The 14,881-nt window shown below is 40.9% G+C and overlaps 1 protein-coding gene across 1 annotated transcript in view; it reads right to left on the reverse strand.

The window, feature by feature from the left end:
* Nucleotides 1-703: 703 nt before the first annotated feature.
* The window catches only part of LOC148775806 (ATP-binding cassette sub-family C member 4-like), a 154,549-nt gene continuing 140,371 nt past the window's right edge, over nt 704-14,881 (reverse strand). Inside the window, exons 28-30 of the mRNA XM_088842648.1 lie at nt 12,535-12,707; nt 11,989-12,094; nt 704-838 (exon numbers count right to left, since the gene is read on the reverse strand). Coding sequence (XP_088698774.1) covers nt 704-838; nt 11,989-12,094; nt 12,535-12,707 — 414 coding nt within the window. The remainder of the gene's footprint in view (nt 839-11,988; nt 12,095-12,534; nt 12,708-14,881) is intronic.

Genomic DNA, 14,881 nt, shown 5'->3' on the forward strand with positions numbered 1-14,881 from the left:
CTCACACCATGTACAGTGCTTAGAGCCTCGCACATCTCATCTCCGAGAAAGTGCTCTGTAAACCTTCAGGCACCTTTCAGGCTACGGTGTGACGGTATCGTGAGTTCTTCATTTGTCCTGACGACAATTTCATCTTCTAGAAGGTAGAGGAAGAATGGGGGGCAAACGGACCTAACTCTAAACAACAAGGAATTAGGGAGAAAGTGATCACTTCAGGTAAGAGTTTTCTATATAGATTACACCTTTCTCTGGAAGATCTTCCTAGAATCAAAATATTCCAAGATTCTTCCCCTTAAATTCTCAGGTTTCCTGGATATTCCTCAACAGAACCTGTATCACAAACGTGCTGAGCACCAATCAGAACGAATGGAAAGGGTCTGCAAATGAGAGTGTTCAGTGCTCCATGAGAATCTGAACCCAGAGTCCGAACATGTGGAAAGTCAAATCCAAAGTCTGTCTCAGGCACAGGTGTGTGCACAGAGAAGGGCGCACATCCACCCCCACCCCCAGCACTGCCGCAGATTCTCAGCAGACCTGCCTTCCACCTGCCGCGTGTTGTTAAGACCCAGTCATGAAGCTTCCTCCCTGGAGGCTTCTAACTGAAAAGAGCGCAGAGTGCTTGTTCCCAGACCCCTGGGGGAGATCCTGTGAAGAGTGCACCCTGGAGGCGAATTTTAATTACAGCTTCCCGCAGCAGGCTCACCTATTTTGCCCTTTTGGCGAGGGCAGCAGCCTCTGCCTCGCCCAGTTGTTCCACCATCTTGTAAAATAGGCTGTTTCTATTTTGCAGCAAAGTACGTGGCCGACTATATTCTTTCCGTGTCCCTGAACCCAAAACCTGTTAACAGTAGAAAGAAACCCATTAGCACACAATATCTCCCAGTAACATAACTCAGAAAATATTTCAAAAAGAGGCAAGTCAGGGAGAATTTGGGTAGTAGGACTGGTGGTATTTAAATGGTTTGATTACCCTGTTTTACTAGGGAGACAAAGGCCTAGCCCGACCTTTCTTTATTATTTGGCTATAGGAAAGGAAGAAAATGAAAATTTTAGAATATGATTACTGGAACTGAACAGTCTGTAGCATTTTATATTTTCCCAGGGCATTTGGGATTGTTATCATTAATTAGCGCTTTTAGCACTCAGACTCTGAGGGCTATTTATAAAGATACACAAAATTGGGAAATGTCTTGATTCAAGAAAATCAGACTGCATTTATCTAAAAAGTAGGTTGACATCATACAAACCACACGGCAGTGTCCTGAAAACAAACTGTCAAGTTGATTTGACAATCTGAGCAATACTTGGGGGGGAAAAAGTAAACGCTTCTGGAATTTCTTTAGGGTCCTGGATTATGTCACCCTCTACTGGAAGGACTAATGAAGCTGAAGCTCCATTACTCTGGCCACCTGATGGGAAGAGCTGACTCAGTGCAAAAGACCCTGATGCTGGGAAAGATTGAAGGCTGGAGGAGAAGGGGACGACGGAGGAGGAGATGGCTGGATGGCATCACCGACTCAGTGGACATGAGTTTGAGCAAACTCCGGTAAGTAGTGAAGGACAGGGAAGTCTGGGGTGCTGCAGTCCGCGGGGTCGCAAAGAACAGGAAACTGAGAGGCTGAGCAACTGAACAACAAGAAGAGGGGCTGAATCCCTTGTCCAAGAGCTTAAGACGCTTCCTGATGCCGGCTGTGGCTGTAGTTTATTGTTATGAGAGTGGAAGGCTGGCAAACAGAGCTGTTATATAAGCAGCTTTTGCGGAACTGCTCTGCACGGAAGGAATTTCTAGAAATCCAGTTTTCTTTTTGAATAAGACTATAAAAGCAAATAAGAAATTGAGCTCCAAATTAAAGTGATCACAGCCTGCACAGCAAATGGGGGGCCCAACCTGAACTGCCAAGGATCTGAATCCGTTTTCACAAATTACCTTTATTTGCTTCTTTCTCTTTCTTTCTTAAGCTGCCTGCCTTTCACCCCTTTTACTGCTCATTAACAAATCTGCTAATTGGAAATTGAAAGGAAGAGAAAGGGGCTCTTAACTCTGCCTTTCTACTTATGAGTGACCTTGGTTAATGGTTATGGAGAGGGGAAAAGTACCTGAAACAATTGACCCAAACAATAGAACTACAAAAATAATTCTGATGTTAAGTGGAATTTAAGTCTTCATTTAGGTCATATTTAGAGTAAATATATCTAAAGAGAGTAGGTGGTATGGGCTTACCTGGTGGCTCAGGGGTAAAAGAATCTGCCTGCCAATGCAGGAGTCACAGGCTTGCTCCCTAGTCCAGGAAGACCCCACATGCTGTGGAGCAAATAAGTTCATGCACCACAACTTCTGAGCCCACATGTCACAAATACTGAAGCCTGAGTGCCTAGAGCCTGAGCTCCACAACAACAGAAGCCTCTGCAAGGAGAAGTCTGCATGTTTGCTGCAACTAGAGAAAAGCCCACACAGCAACAAAGACCCAGCACAGCCAAAACTAAATTAATAATATTATTTTTTAAAAAAAGAAGAGAATATGCTGGAACTCCAAACAAGATACAAGTTATTTTTTCTACATATAGGTATTGCAGTTAACTTCATCCTTTGTATTTAATTGGAAACATTTTTTAAATCTCACAAAGGGCATATTCCTATTAATCTTGTGTTTATACTGTGAATCATTGTTAAGAGCACCTTTCTCAAAAGAGTCCAAGAATAATTGAATGTCTCATCCACATAATGAATTTTCTATATGTCAATTGGGCATGCCAATTTAGATGCCCTGAACGTGCAGTTTTACTTTAAGCATAGCACAATAGAGTATAACTGCTCGTCCTGATATTGAAGAAGAAAAACTGCAGTTTTAAAACACAGGTCTCCAAATATCTGTGTTCAATTAATCTATGAAAGATTAGGTAAGAACATATATTGAAGAACAGACAATCTCTTTGCTAGATAGTACTGGGAAAGCTGCATACCTGGAAATGAATGAAATTATAAGACTCCCTCATACCACACATACAAATAAACTCAAAGTAGTTTAAAGACCGAAGATAAGACTGGGTACTATACAACAAAAGGAAAACACAGGTAGAGAACACTTTGACATAAATCGCAGCAGTATTTTCTTTGATCAGTCTCCCAAAGCAAAAGAAATAAAAGCAAAAAGAAATTGGATCTAATTAAATTTAAAAGGCAAGACGTTAGGGGCTACAAGAGCTAAGATGGGACATAGACTGAAAAATAGCTGGAAACAGAATTTTACCAACTTAGCTTTTACATTTACTGGCTTGATCAAAGATTCTAGATATTTCGGAACAAATAAACATAAAGCAAATCTAAATTCTCTTTGTGTCCAGAAAAATAGGTATAGTTTTAGATTTTTAACGTCCCTTATAAGAATAACACTGTGTAATTTCCCACTATGTCCCCACCCTTGCTGTAACACAAGTTAAACTATAAACTGTGTGATCATAATTCTTGAACCCCAGGATCTCTCCAGGAACCCCAACCTTGAAATACTTATCAAGCTCTAGTAGGTTGAGTAAAAACACATTATGTTGAACAAGTGAGTGAGTTCCATAAGCTCAATGATGATGTGTTTATCAAGCCTGTTTATGTGCAGACATTCCTCGTAGCTGTCTAGACATAAACTCACATGGACCCACTGCAGGATAACTTGATCCATTCATTGGCAAGATGCCCTCGGTGAAAAAGAGGAATGAAGGGGAGCTGTGTGAGTGCACGGGGGGGGGGGGCAGGAGAGGATGGAGATAAAGCCTGATGAGAAATGATGGCAGTGATAGAGATAGAGCCCCACTTATTGACAAGTAGAGTTGCAAGGGGAAGATCTGTCATATCTCTGTTTCCGGTTGCCAGGGGATGACACAGGGACAGCTGTCCAAATTTGCATAGTGGGTCCCTCATTGGTAAAATGGGTGCCCATGATTTTCTCACTGGGCAACGTGGCAAGTATTATCTGAAAATCCTTTCCTAGGTCTTGAAATAATGAATTAGTCTCTCACCAGTGGGATGATGAAGGCTGGCTCACGGTCACCTCCACAGTCACTTTCCCAAATCTGCTGCCTTTGCTCATAAGCTCTCCCCTCTTGGCAGATCTCTTCTCCCCAACTACGCTTTCTACCTCCGGATTAGTTATTCTCCTTTCAAAACTTGAGTGAAATCTTTTGGAATTTTTGAAGGAGTTTTCTCTTCTGAAATGTTCTAATTGTAGCCATGTAGGCTTCTGAAAGAAATGTTCCATGAAGGTGAAAAACAGAATTTAAGTAACTCTAGTTAGGCATGAGCTGTTTTGTGCTTTCCAGGTGGGGATGTTAGAACAGTTTCTGGTTTTGATTTCTCTGGGGAAAATTCTACTGAGAAGAGGTTTGTGCTGAGGAAGAAACAAAAAACAAAATCATAAGATTGACTATAAACAAAAGAGGTGGAATCTGAGTTTCCAGTCCCCAGTTTTGGTTTTTCATCATTCATTTCCAAAGAATTCTCTAACTGCAGACAGTGAAAATGTTGACCACAGCCAACAATACTGTTAATGCAAGTACAGATTGTCAGACGCTTCTTTGTTCGTGCTTCTAGGGAGAATTCGGCTGACATGAAGACTTCAGTGTGCGGGACTTGGAGGCAACAGCTGTGCTATTGGCTGCAGAGAAAGCAGGTCACAAGCACCCAGCTAATCCTAAAATCTGTAGGAAGAGCCCTCTAATGTAAAGACAGTAATGAGTCTAAGGACAAAAAGGATTTCTAACTTGTCTGTCTTTCTCCACTGTTTTGGAGCAAATGAAGAAGATTAACTTAGTTGCTGTTATGACTTTTACACTTAGTCATAACTTAGTTGCTGTTATGATATCTTTAAGATACTTAAGATAATTTCTTTGTAAAATAAAATTCTGAAACGTTTATGGTTTGGTTTAACAAACCAAAACTGGGTGAATCCCTTCAGAGAGCCAACACATACACAAAGCTACTAACTGGGTCACAGTTGTTTCCCAACAAGTCTTTTCTCTTGTTTACTTACACTAAGCAAAACCATATCCATCTAATTATTTCAAGATTTTTTAATAAAAGTGACAATTTGAAAAATATATAATCTCTAAAGTGAAAGTGTTACTTGCTCAGTCATGTCAAACTCTTTGCGACCCCATGGACTGTAGCCTGCTAGGTTCCTCTGTCCATGGAACTCTCCAGGCAAGAATATTGGAGTGGGGTAGCCCTTCCTTCTGCAAGGGATCTTCCTGGCCTAGGAGTCAAACCTGGGTTTCCTGCATTCCAGGCAGACTCTTAACAGTCTGAACCACCAGGGAAGCCCATATTATGTCAAAGATTCAGATTAATTATACTCGATCTCTAAGATGAAATTTTAGGCAACCATTAAAATTGTGCTATAGAAAATTAATTAATGACATGGGAGATTTTAAGAATATATTGTTGCTATAAAAATTCTGCTGATTAAATACTCTGTTTTGCATAAGATTAATTATTAAACTATTAATAGTTCTAATTTTATTCAAATAATATTATAGCACTATACAACTGTTACTTTCTGGTGGTGGGTATTTTGTAATCCTCCCTTTATGAGATATTTAAAATTTTTCCTATTTCTACCTTGCATATTTGTTGCTTTTTTGTAACAAAAAAATATTTTTATGAGTCAGGCTCTTCATTTTAAAAAACAGAATAAAAGAAAATATCCATCTATTTTTGTGCAGAAGTATTCATCAGTGCAACACTATGTAATTATTACACCTTAAACACCTGCAGTGACAGGACTTTGTGGTGACAGCACTGTTGGTTATGCCCTTCGTCAGCATCTGTCACTTCCCCAGCTCCTTCCCCAGGCTGGCAGCCCGCCCTATGAATCATCAGGCTTTGCAGCAGATTGACTTGTCTTTACGCCCTTAAAGCTTTCAGAACAATCACTTGCTTTCCAGAAAGGAACTGGTACAGGCATCCCTCAGAGCTTTTGCGGGTTCAGTTTCTGAACACCAGAATACAGTGAATATTCCAGTAAAGTGAGTCACGTGAATTTTCTGGTTTTCCAGGGCAAACAGAAGTTATGTTACACTATACTATACCCAAGTATGCGTGCAATAGCATTATGTCTGAAAAAAACTATGTACAGAACTTAACTTAAAAATAAGGCTTTGCTAAAAAATATTAACCATCATCAGAGACTTCAGTAAGTCATGGTAGTAATATCAAAGATCATTGATATTATAGATCCCCAAAGAAACTGCAATGATAGTGAAAATGTTTGACATATTGTGAGAATTACAAAAAGGTGACACAGAGACATGGAATAAGGAAATGCTGATGGAAAAATGGTGCCTATAGACTTGCTTGATTCAGGTTTATGACAAGCTCTCAATTTGTAAAAAATTCAATATCTGGGACACACAATAAAACAAGGTATGTCTATAGTTCTAAAGCAAGCAATAAAAATAAGATTGCCTCAAAAATTGAAGGTTTGAGAAAGAACATTATTTGTGATGTTTTTGCTGCATTGAAAACCATCTGGTAATTAGAAGCTCTAGAATAACATACAAACTTTTAACCTGGGGTGAATGGAGTACAGAGGACAATCCCCAACCCTGAAGCTGGGGGATGCCTGTCTCTTGGTGCCTTGAGGTCTAATCCTGTTATTTCTACCAGAGGAGTCAGCAACCACAACCAGCTCAGACCAAGATGTAAACATGAGGCCAAGCTTACATCTCCTGGTGGGACCTCCCCATGACATCACTGATGACCTCAACCAGGGAACCTTAAACTGAAGGTCTCCCAGCACAGGAGTGGGAAAAGCAGCTCCACAGTGAAGGGTAAGATCCTTTCTGGAAACAAGGTCATTCATCATAAAGATGACAGGCCCAAACAGAACCCTTGCATTTTCCTTCTCGCTCCATCTTCCCCATTCACCCAGATGCTCAGTCTCTGCACCCGAAAACCAGCATCCGCTTCTCTCTCTGCCCTCAGATTCCATGTTCAATCCATTACACAGTCCACTTGGCTCCACTTCCTTATCTACCCCACGTCCCACCATCTCACCATTTCTACTGCAGATACCTTAGACTAAGCCAACAGTCCAGAGAGGGCACATTGTAAGATAGTGAACATTGAATTTGGAGAACTGAAAGACCATCAGTGTGGTTTTGACTGTAAAGGAAGAAGGGAGAACAGAGTAAGACAAAACTAGAAAGTTGGAGAGGGATGGGCAGTGCACTGCTTCATAAAACGACTTTAAAGATTTGTTCATAGACATTGACCAAGAGAGAAAACTCTGAGGTTGCAGAGATTTATAATCTCCTTACCAGGAGATATTGGTAAGTAAAAGACGCTTGTTCCTTGGAAGAAAAGTTATGACAAACCTAGACGGTGTATTAAAAAGTAGAGACATTGCTTTGCTGACAAAGGCCCATATAGTCAAAGCTATGGTTTTTCCAGAAGTCATGTATGGATATGAAAGTTGACCCATAAAGAACCTGGGTGACAGCCTAAGAATTGATGCTTTTGAACTGTGGTGCTGGAGAAGACTCTTGAGAGTTCCTTGGACTGCAGGAGATCAAACCAGTCAATCCCAAAGGAAATCAACCCTGAACATTCACTGAAAGGACTGATGCTGCAGCTGAAGCCCCAATACTTTGGCCACCTGATTTGAAGAGCCAACTCACTGAAAAAGACCCTGATGATGGGAAAGATTGAGGGCAGGAGGAGAAGCAGATGACAGAAGGTGAGCTCTGGGAGATAGCGAAGGACAGGGAAGCCTGGCATACTGCAGTCCACGGGTTGCAAACAGCTGGACATGACTGAGTGAATGAACAACAAATCAGTAAGTAAAGCATTAAAAAAATGAACGTATTTTGATAATATCAAGAAAGCCGACTGGTTCAGAGAATATAGATGTTCATATCTGCAGATTAGGTGCTGAATGATAACATGTTAGGACTGACCAGGCGACGTGTCCGCCAAATTCTGTCCTTCTGCAGTTTCCCTAACCAACCACACATTTCAAGCTAACAGTATTTCTAAGAATTAGATAATAAAAAGAATCTGCTACTATGAATGTCATTAATGCTATAATACCAAAAACCAAAAATAAATCTTCAGGGTACATTTAGGAGCAAAGAATTTAATTGAGAAGACCCTTAACTGAGCTGGAGATCAAGCCATCTTTCTGCTGCTATGTCTAAAGTCTGACAAAGGACTTGAAACAGATATATTTCACAGCATCATTTATTTGTTATTGAAAAATGGTGCGTTGGGGGACAGTCCTTGAAATACGATGGTGAGAGGTAAGAACAATAAAGTGACAGGTAAAAACTAGAAATAAAAGAATACTTTTCAAATTAGCATTCAAGAACACAAAATGAAGGACCAAGGATGCCTGAGGAAAACAACAGAATAGGAAAAACAAGAGATCTCTTCAAGAAAATGAGAGATTCCAAGGGAACATTTCATGCAAAGATGGGCTCGATAAAGGACAGAAATAGTATGGACCTAACAGAAACAGAAGATATTAAGAAGAGGTGGTAAGAATACACAGAAGAACTGTACAAAAAAGATCTTCACGACCAAGAATATCACGATAATGTGATCAATGACCTAGAGCCAGACATTTTAGAATGTGAAGTCAAGTGGGCCTTAGAAAGCATCACTACGAACAAAGCTAGTGGAGGTGATGGAATTCCAGCTGAGCTATTTCAAATCTTGAAACATGATGCTGTGAAAGTGCTGCACTCAATATGCCAGCAAATTTGGAAAACTCAGCAGTGGCCACAGGACTGGAAAAGGTCAGTCTTCATTCCAATCCCAAAGAAAGGCAATTCCAAAGAATGCTCAAACTACTGCACAATTGCACTCATCTCACACGTTAGTAAAGTCATGCTCAAAATTCTCCAAGCTAGGCTTCAACAATACGTGAACTGTGAACTTTCAGATGTACAAACTGGTTTTAGAAAAGGCAGAGGCACCAGAGATCAAATTGCCAACATCCGCTGGATCATGGAGAAAGCAAGAGAGTTGCAGAAAAACATCTATTTCTGCTCATTGACTATGCCAAAGCCTTTGACTGTGTGGATCCCAATAAACTGTGGAAAATTCTGAAAGAGATGGGAATCCCAGACCACCTGACCTGCCTCTTGAGAAACCTATATGCAGGTCAGGAAGCAACAGTCAGAACTGGACATGGAACAACAGACTGGTTCCAAATAGGAAAAGGAGTACGTCAAGGCTGTATATTGTCACCCTGCTTATTTAACTTCTATGCAGAGTACATCATGAGGAACGCTGGGCTGGAAGAAGCACAAGCTGGAATCAAGATTGCCGGGAGAAATATCAATAACCTCAGATATGCAGATGACACCACCCTTATGGCAGAAAGTGAAGAGGAACTAAAGAGCCTCTTGAGGAAAGTGAAAGAGGAGAGTGAAAATGTTGGCTTGAAGCTCAACATTCAGAAGACAAAGATCACGGCATCTGGTCCCATCACTTCATGGCAAGAGATGGGAAAACAGTGGAGACAGTGTCAGACTATTTTTGGGGGCTCCAAAATCACTGAGGATGCTGATTTCAGCCATGAAATTAAAAGGCGCTTACTCCTTGGAAGGAAAGTTATGACCAACCTAGATAGTATATTAAAAAGCAGAGACAGTACTTTGCCAACAAATGTCCGTCTAGTCAAGGCTATGGTTTTTCCAGTGGTCATGTATGGATGTGAGAGTTGGACTGTGAAGAAAGCTGATCACCGAAGAATTGATGCTTTTAACTGTGGTGCTGGAGAAGACTCTTGAGAGTCCCTTGTACTGCAAGGAGATCCAACAGTCCATTCTAAAGGAGATCAATCCTGGGTGTTCATTGGAAGGACTGATGCTAAACCTGAAACTCCAATACTTTGGCCACCTCACGTGACGAGTTGACTCACTGGAAAAGACTCTGATGCTGGGAAGGATTGGGGGCGGGAGGAGAAGGGGACGACAGAGAATGAGATGGCTGGATGGCATCACCGACTCTGTGGACATGAGTTTGAGTTACCTCCGGGAGTTGGTGATGGACAGGGAGGCCTGGCGTGCTGTGATTCATGGGATCGCAAAGAGTCGGACACAACTGAGCGACTGAACTGAACTGAACTGAAAGGATGTCTGACAAAAAACATTTCTAGAAATTAAGAGTCACTGCTGGGCAATCTTGAATGCCACCCCATCTTTCATGAAAGTCTGCAGCTAGAGCCTACTTCCCACTGTGATGTCTAGTCCAGATAGCCAGACACACTGCTTGGAGCCTAGAGCATCCTTTTGGTTGGGGACGCCCCACTCCTGTCCTCTGCCTCCCCAGAGGTCACTTTTGTGCACGTCCAGCTTGGGGAGTGAGGCTACAGGCACTGCCTCAATGTTGACAGCCTGGTGTATACTCAGTGCCCCACTGATGATCCCTTCTGACAATGCATGTGAAGGAGGACAGGAGATGATATTCCAGAAGCTGCCCAAGAAGTCCAAAGAGATGGTACTATGTGGGTATTACTGACCACTCATTAGTGATTCCTGTTTTGTATGGACCATCAAAATACCTTAAAGTATCTTGCATTCCCTGAGATTATTTGCTGCCACAGTTTTTCCTTTGAGGAATGCTTTTCTTATGTTATAAAGCCACATCCCATTTCTCATTTATTGAAACTAAGCAAGCAAGAGAGGGAAAGGACAAAGAAAGAGATAAAACAAAAAAGAGAAAAGGAATTGACGGAGGAAGGAAATAAAGCTAAGGGAGGAAATGTTAAATTCCTAAGGAAGAAAGAGTCAACCAAACCTGGAAGGAAGATACTAGGCAGATAACCAGAGACCAAAGCCTGGAGCTTGCCGCGTGTACAGAACAGAGCTATTGTGCGAGACTCTCTGGTTGTTTCTTTAGCCTCTCATCCCTGATTTGCCTTTCCTTCCATACTCGGATCTGTGATGCAGAAGCTGGGTCTCTGCAAGTTACTGCAACAGTTCAGACTCTTTTGCCAGGTGGCCTTTGTTAGGTCCTGCCAGTAGGGGGCACTAGATGGAGACTGAAGGTGGGAAACACAGCTAATGTTCTACCTGATTTTGCTACTAGCATCACCTCAGCACTGGGACCTGACTCCAGCGCCCAGCTATTACCACATGGAGAACCAGTTCCATGCTGCCCCCTCACAAATATGACCAACAACCGGGCAGTGACCTCTCCTCAGAGGTCCGAGCATCAATTCTTTAGGGCCTCTCTTCCGAGTTCTCAGGTCTGGAGATCTGTCCTAGGATATGGTAGCTGCTTTCTAAAATCATTACCCAGTGTTTCATTTTTCTAGTCCTCTAAGGAGAAGGGGACGACAGAGAATGAGATGGCTGGATGGCATCACCGACTCTGTAGACATGAGTTTGAGTGTACTCCGGGAGTTGGTGATAAGACAGGGAGGCCTGGCGTGCTGTGATTCATGGGGTCGCGGAGAGTCGGACACGACTGAGCGACTGAACTGAACTGAACTGACTGAACTGAATCCCTATGTAATAAATTTCTTATATTAAATCCTTTCAGTTAAAGTATTGCTTTTCTCACTAGGCCTTTTCTTCTCATGGACTCCTGAGAAATTCTACAACTTTAGCCATCAACCTCCTGGCAGTCTAAATTAGAGGCTAATTTTTTGATAAGAGAATCCAAAAATGCTGAAACTTCTATGACACAGTGAAAATGACTGTGTTCTACACCACTAAAATATGGAGCTCTAACTTGGGTTTGGAATATTTTAATCATTGGCCATCATAAAACAAGACAATTCAAATAAACTTTTAATATGAAAATATAAGATCACTGGATATATTATTTAATAATGCATTCTAAAAGTATAGTTAAGTACTTCAGTAATGTTCAGGAATGAGAGAAGAAACTAAGAGAAAAATTAATGGACGTTCCTATCAAATTTTACATGGAAGGATACATTGAAAAGTGAACATAAATGGACACAACTAAAATGGTGAGGGTCTTACCATTATCCATTCACAGTCAATAACAGTGCTCAACCTGTGTGCAATGGTCAGCACAGTGCACTGGGCAAATCGCTCATGAATTTTTTTTTGTATTAACTCATCAGTTCTAGAAACAAAGAAGTTGATTTAGTTCAGTAAAGACAGGAAAAGCAGACTTAAGAATTAAAAATATCCTGTGATATTTTTATAATATTTTTGAAAATCAAAACTTTAACATATAGTCTTGTTCCTAGAAAACTAAGTATAAAAGTCTACTTAGAAATTTACTATTTTTCATAAAATAATGGAAAATTAGTCTTCTCTCAAAATTGCTGGAAACAATCAGGAGCTGGATTTAGGAATTCAGCTCTCTTAGGATGCCTCATAGCAACATTAACACCATATAACATGTCTTGGTTTTTTCCTTTGTTTTCTGGAATTAATATTATCAATACATATCCATGAGGCCAAAAGAGAACTTAAAAACATTTCAAAGATTCACTAAATGTTTTCCATTTGCCACATTTACAAGTCAGAGTCAAGATTTCCTGGGGCTTAGCTCCATACCTTTGATCCACATATGATGTGGCTTTGTCAATAATCAATATCTGATTCTTCCTGAGAATAACCCTGGCAAGGCACACCAGTTGTTTCTGACCAACACTCAAGTTCAATCCAGATTCTGCTAGTTCAGTATTCATTTTAGCAGGAAGACCTTCGATGGATTCTTTGAGTTGTACCTGCGGATACAGAAAGAATGACATTTTTCTAAGCAAACTGCTACTGAAGTAGACAAGCCTCTTAGACATTAGAGATTTGACATCCTCGGGACTTCTTACATATCTTACAAGTACAGACAGGTGATGGGGTGAGCGCCTTCCAATGAGTGTTCACTGAGAAAGATGGAGTCAACTCAGGGCAGAAAGATCTCAGTGTCCCCCAGTCCCACCACAGGATATCCACCAGAAACCCCACCTAAGGGTTAGTTAAGGAAGTTTCTCAAAAAGTGAAGTTATTTCTCCCAATCTGATTTAAACAGAAAACTTAAAAGGATCTTTATGGTTGAGTCAAGTTTCCCAAAGTACATTTTGCATAGGAGTTGGTACACTAAAGAAAAACTTTCAAAAATTTTACAGAAATCTCATTCTCTGAAGATATAAGCTTATTGGCCCTTTACTATTTTCTAAAGTTTAATATATGCAGGTTTAAGCAATGGCAAACTGTCCCTTATACATTAGTAATCCTGGAACCCATTCTGATGATGGTTCTTTCCCAAGTTTAATCCTATAAATAGTGGACCAATCAAGTGCATTTTCTTCAGTGTCATAAATGCATTATAGTGAATGAAAACACATGAAAAATAAACACAATATCTTATTTCCCCCAGCATACGGATACAGGTTATTGTCATCCAGTCACTGAGTCGTGCCCAACACTTTGCAACCCCATGGACAGCAGCACACCAGGGTTCCTTGTCCTTCACTATTGCTTGGATTTTGCTCAAAATCAGGTCCATTAACTTCATGATGCCATCCAACCATCTTGTCCTCTTTTGTACTCTTATCCACCTGTCCTCCATCTTTCCCAGCATCAGGGTCTTTTCCTGATGTGAAGAGAGCCATCTTTTCACATCAGGTGGCCAAAGTATTGGAGCTTTAGCTTCATCATCAGTCCTTCCAAGGAAAATTCAGGTTTCATTTCCTTTAGGATTGACTCGTTTGATCTCCTTGCTGTCCAAGGGACTCTCAACAACCTTCTCCAGAACTACAGTTCAAAAGCATCAGTTCTTCAGCCCTCAGCCTTCTTTATGGTCCAACTCTCACATTGGTACGTGACTACTGGGAAAACCATAGGTTTGACTACATGGACTTTGTCAGCAAAGTGATGTCTCTGTGTTTTAATATTCTGTCTAGGTTTGTTATAACTCCTCTTCCCAGGAGCAAGCATCTTTTAATTTCATGACTGCAGTCACTATTTGCAGTGATTTTGGAAATAAGTCTCTCATTGTTTCCCCTGTTTCCCCATCTACTGCAATGAAGTGATGAGACAGGATTCCATGGTCTTAGTTTCTTGAATATTGAGTTTTAAGCCAGCTTTTTCACACTCCTTTTTCACTTTTACCAAGAGGCTCTTTAGTTCCTCTTCACTTTCTATGATTAGGGTGGTGCCATCTGCATATCTGAGGTTATTGAGATTCCTCCCAGCAATCTTGATGCCAGCTTGTGCTTCATCCAGCCCAGCATTTCGCATGATGTACTCTGCATATAAGTCAAATAAGCAAGGTGACGATATATAGCCTTGACGTACTCCTTTTCCAATTTGGAACCAGTCCAAATTGTTGCTTTGGAACCAGGTGTTTTATGTCTAGTCCTAACTGTTGCTTCTTGACCTGCATACAGGTTTCGCAGGAGACAGGTAAGGTGGTCTGGTATTCCTATCTCTTTAAGAATTTTCCAGTTTGTTGTGATCCACACAGTCAAAGAAGTAGTCAATGAAGCAGATGTTTTTCTGGAGTTCTGTTGCTTTTTTGATGATCCAGTGGATGTTGGCAATTTGATCTCTGGTTCCTCTGGCTTTTCTAAATACAGCTTGTACATTTGGAAGTTCTTGGTTCATGTACTATTGAAGCCTAGCGTGAAGGATTTTGAGTAGTACTTTGCTAGCATGTGAAATGAGTGCAATTGTGTGGTAATGTAAACATTTTTTGGCACTGCCCTTCTTTGGGATGGGAATGAAGACTGACTTTTTCCAGTCCTGTGGCCACTGCTGAGTCTTCCAAATTTGCTAGCATACTGAGTGCAGCACTTTCACAGCATCATTTTTAGGATTTGAAATAGATCAGCTGGAATTCTGTCACCACTAGCTTTTTTCATCATTATGCTTTCTAAAGCCCACTTGACTTCGCGTTCCAGGA

This window comes from Moschus berezovskii, chromosome 13 (genome assembly GCF_049115385.1).
Source record: "Moschus berezovskii isolate FMDL1 chromosome 13, NW_MosBer_1.0, whole genome shotgun sequence".
Classification (NCBI taxonomy): domain Eukaryota; kingdom Metazoa; phylum Chordata; class Mammalia; order Artiodactyla; family Moschidae; genus Moschus; species Moschus berezovskii.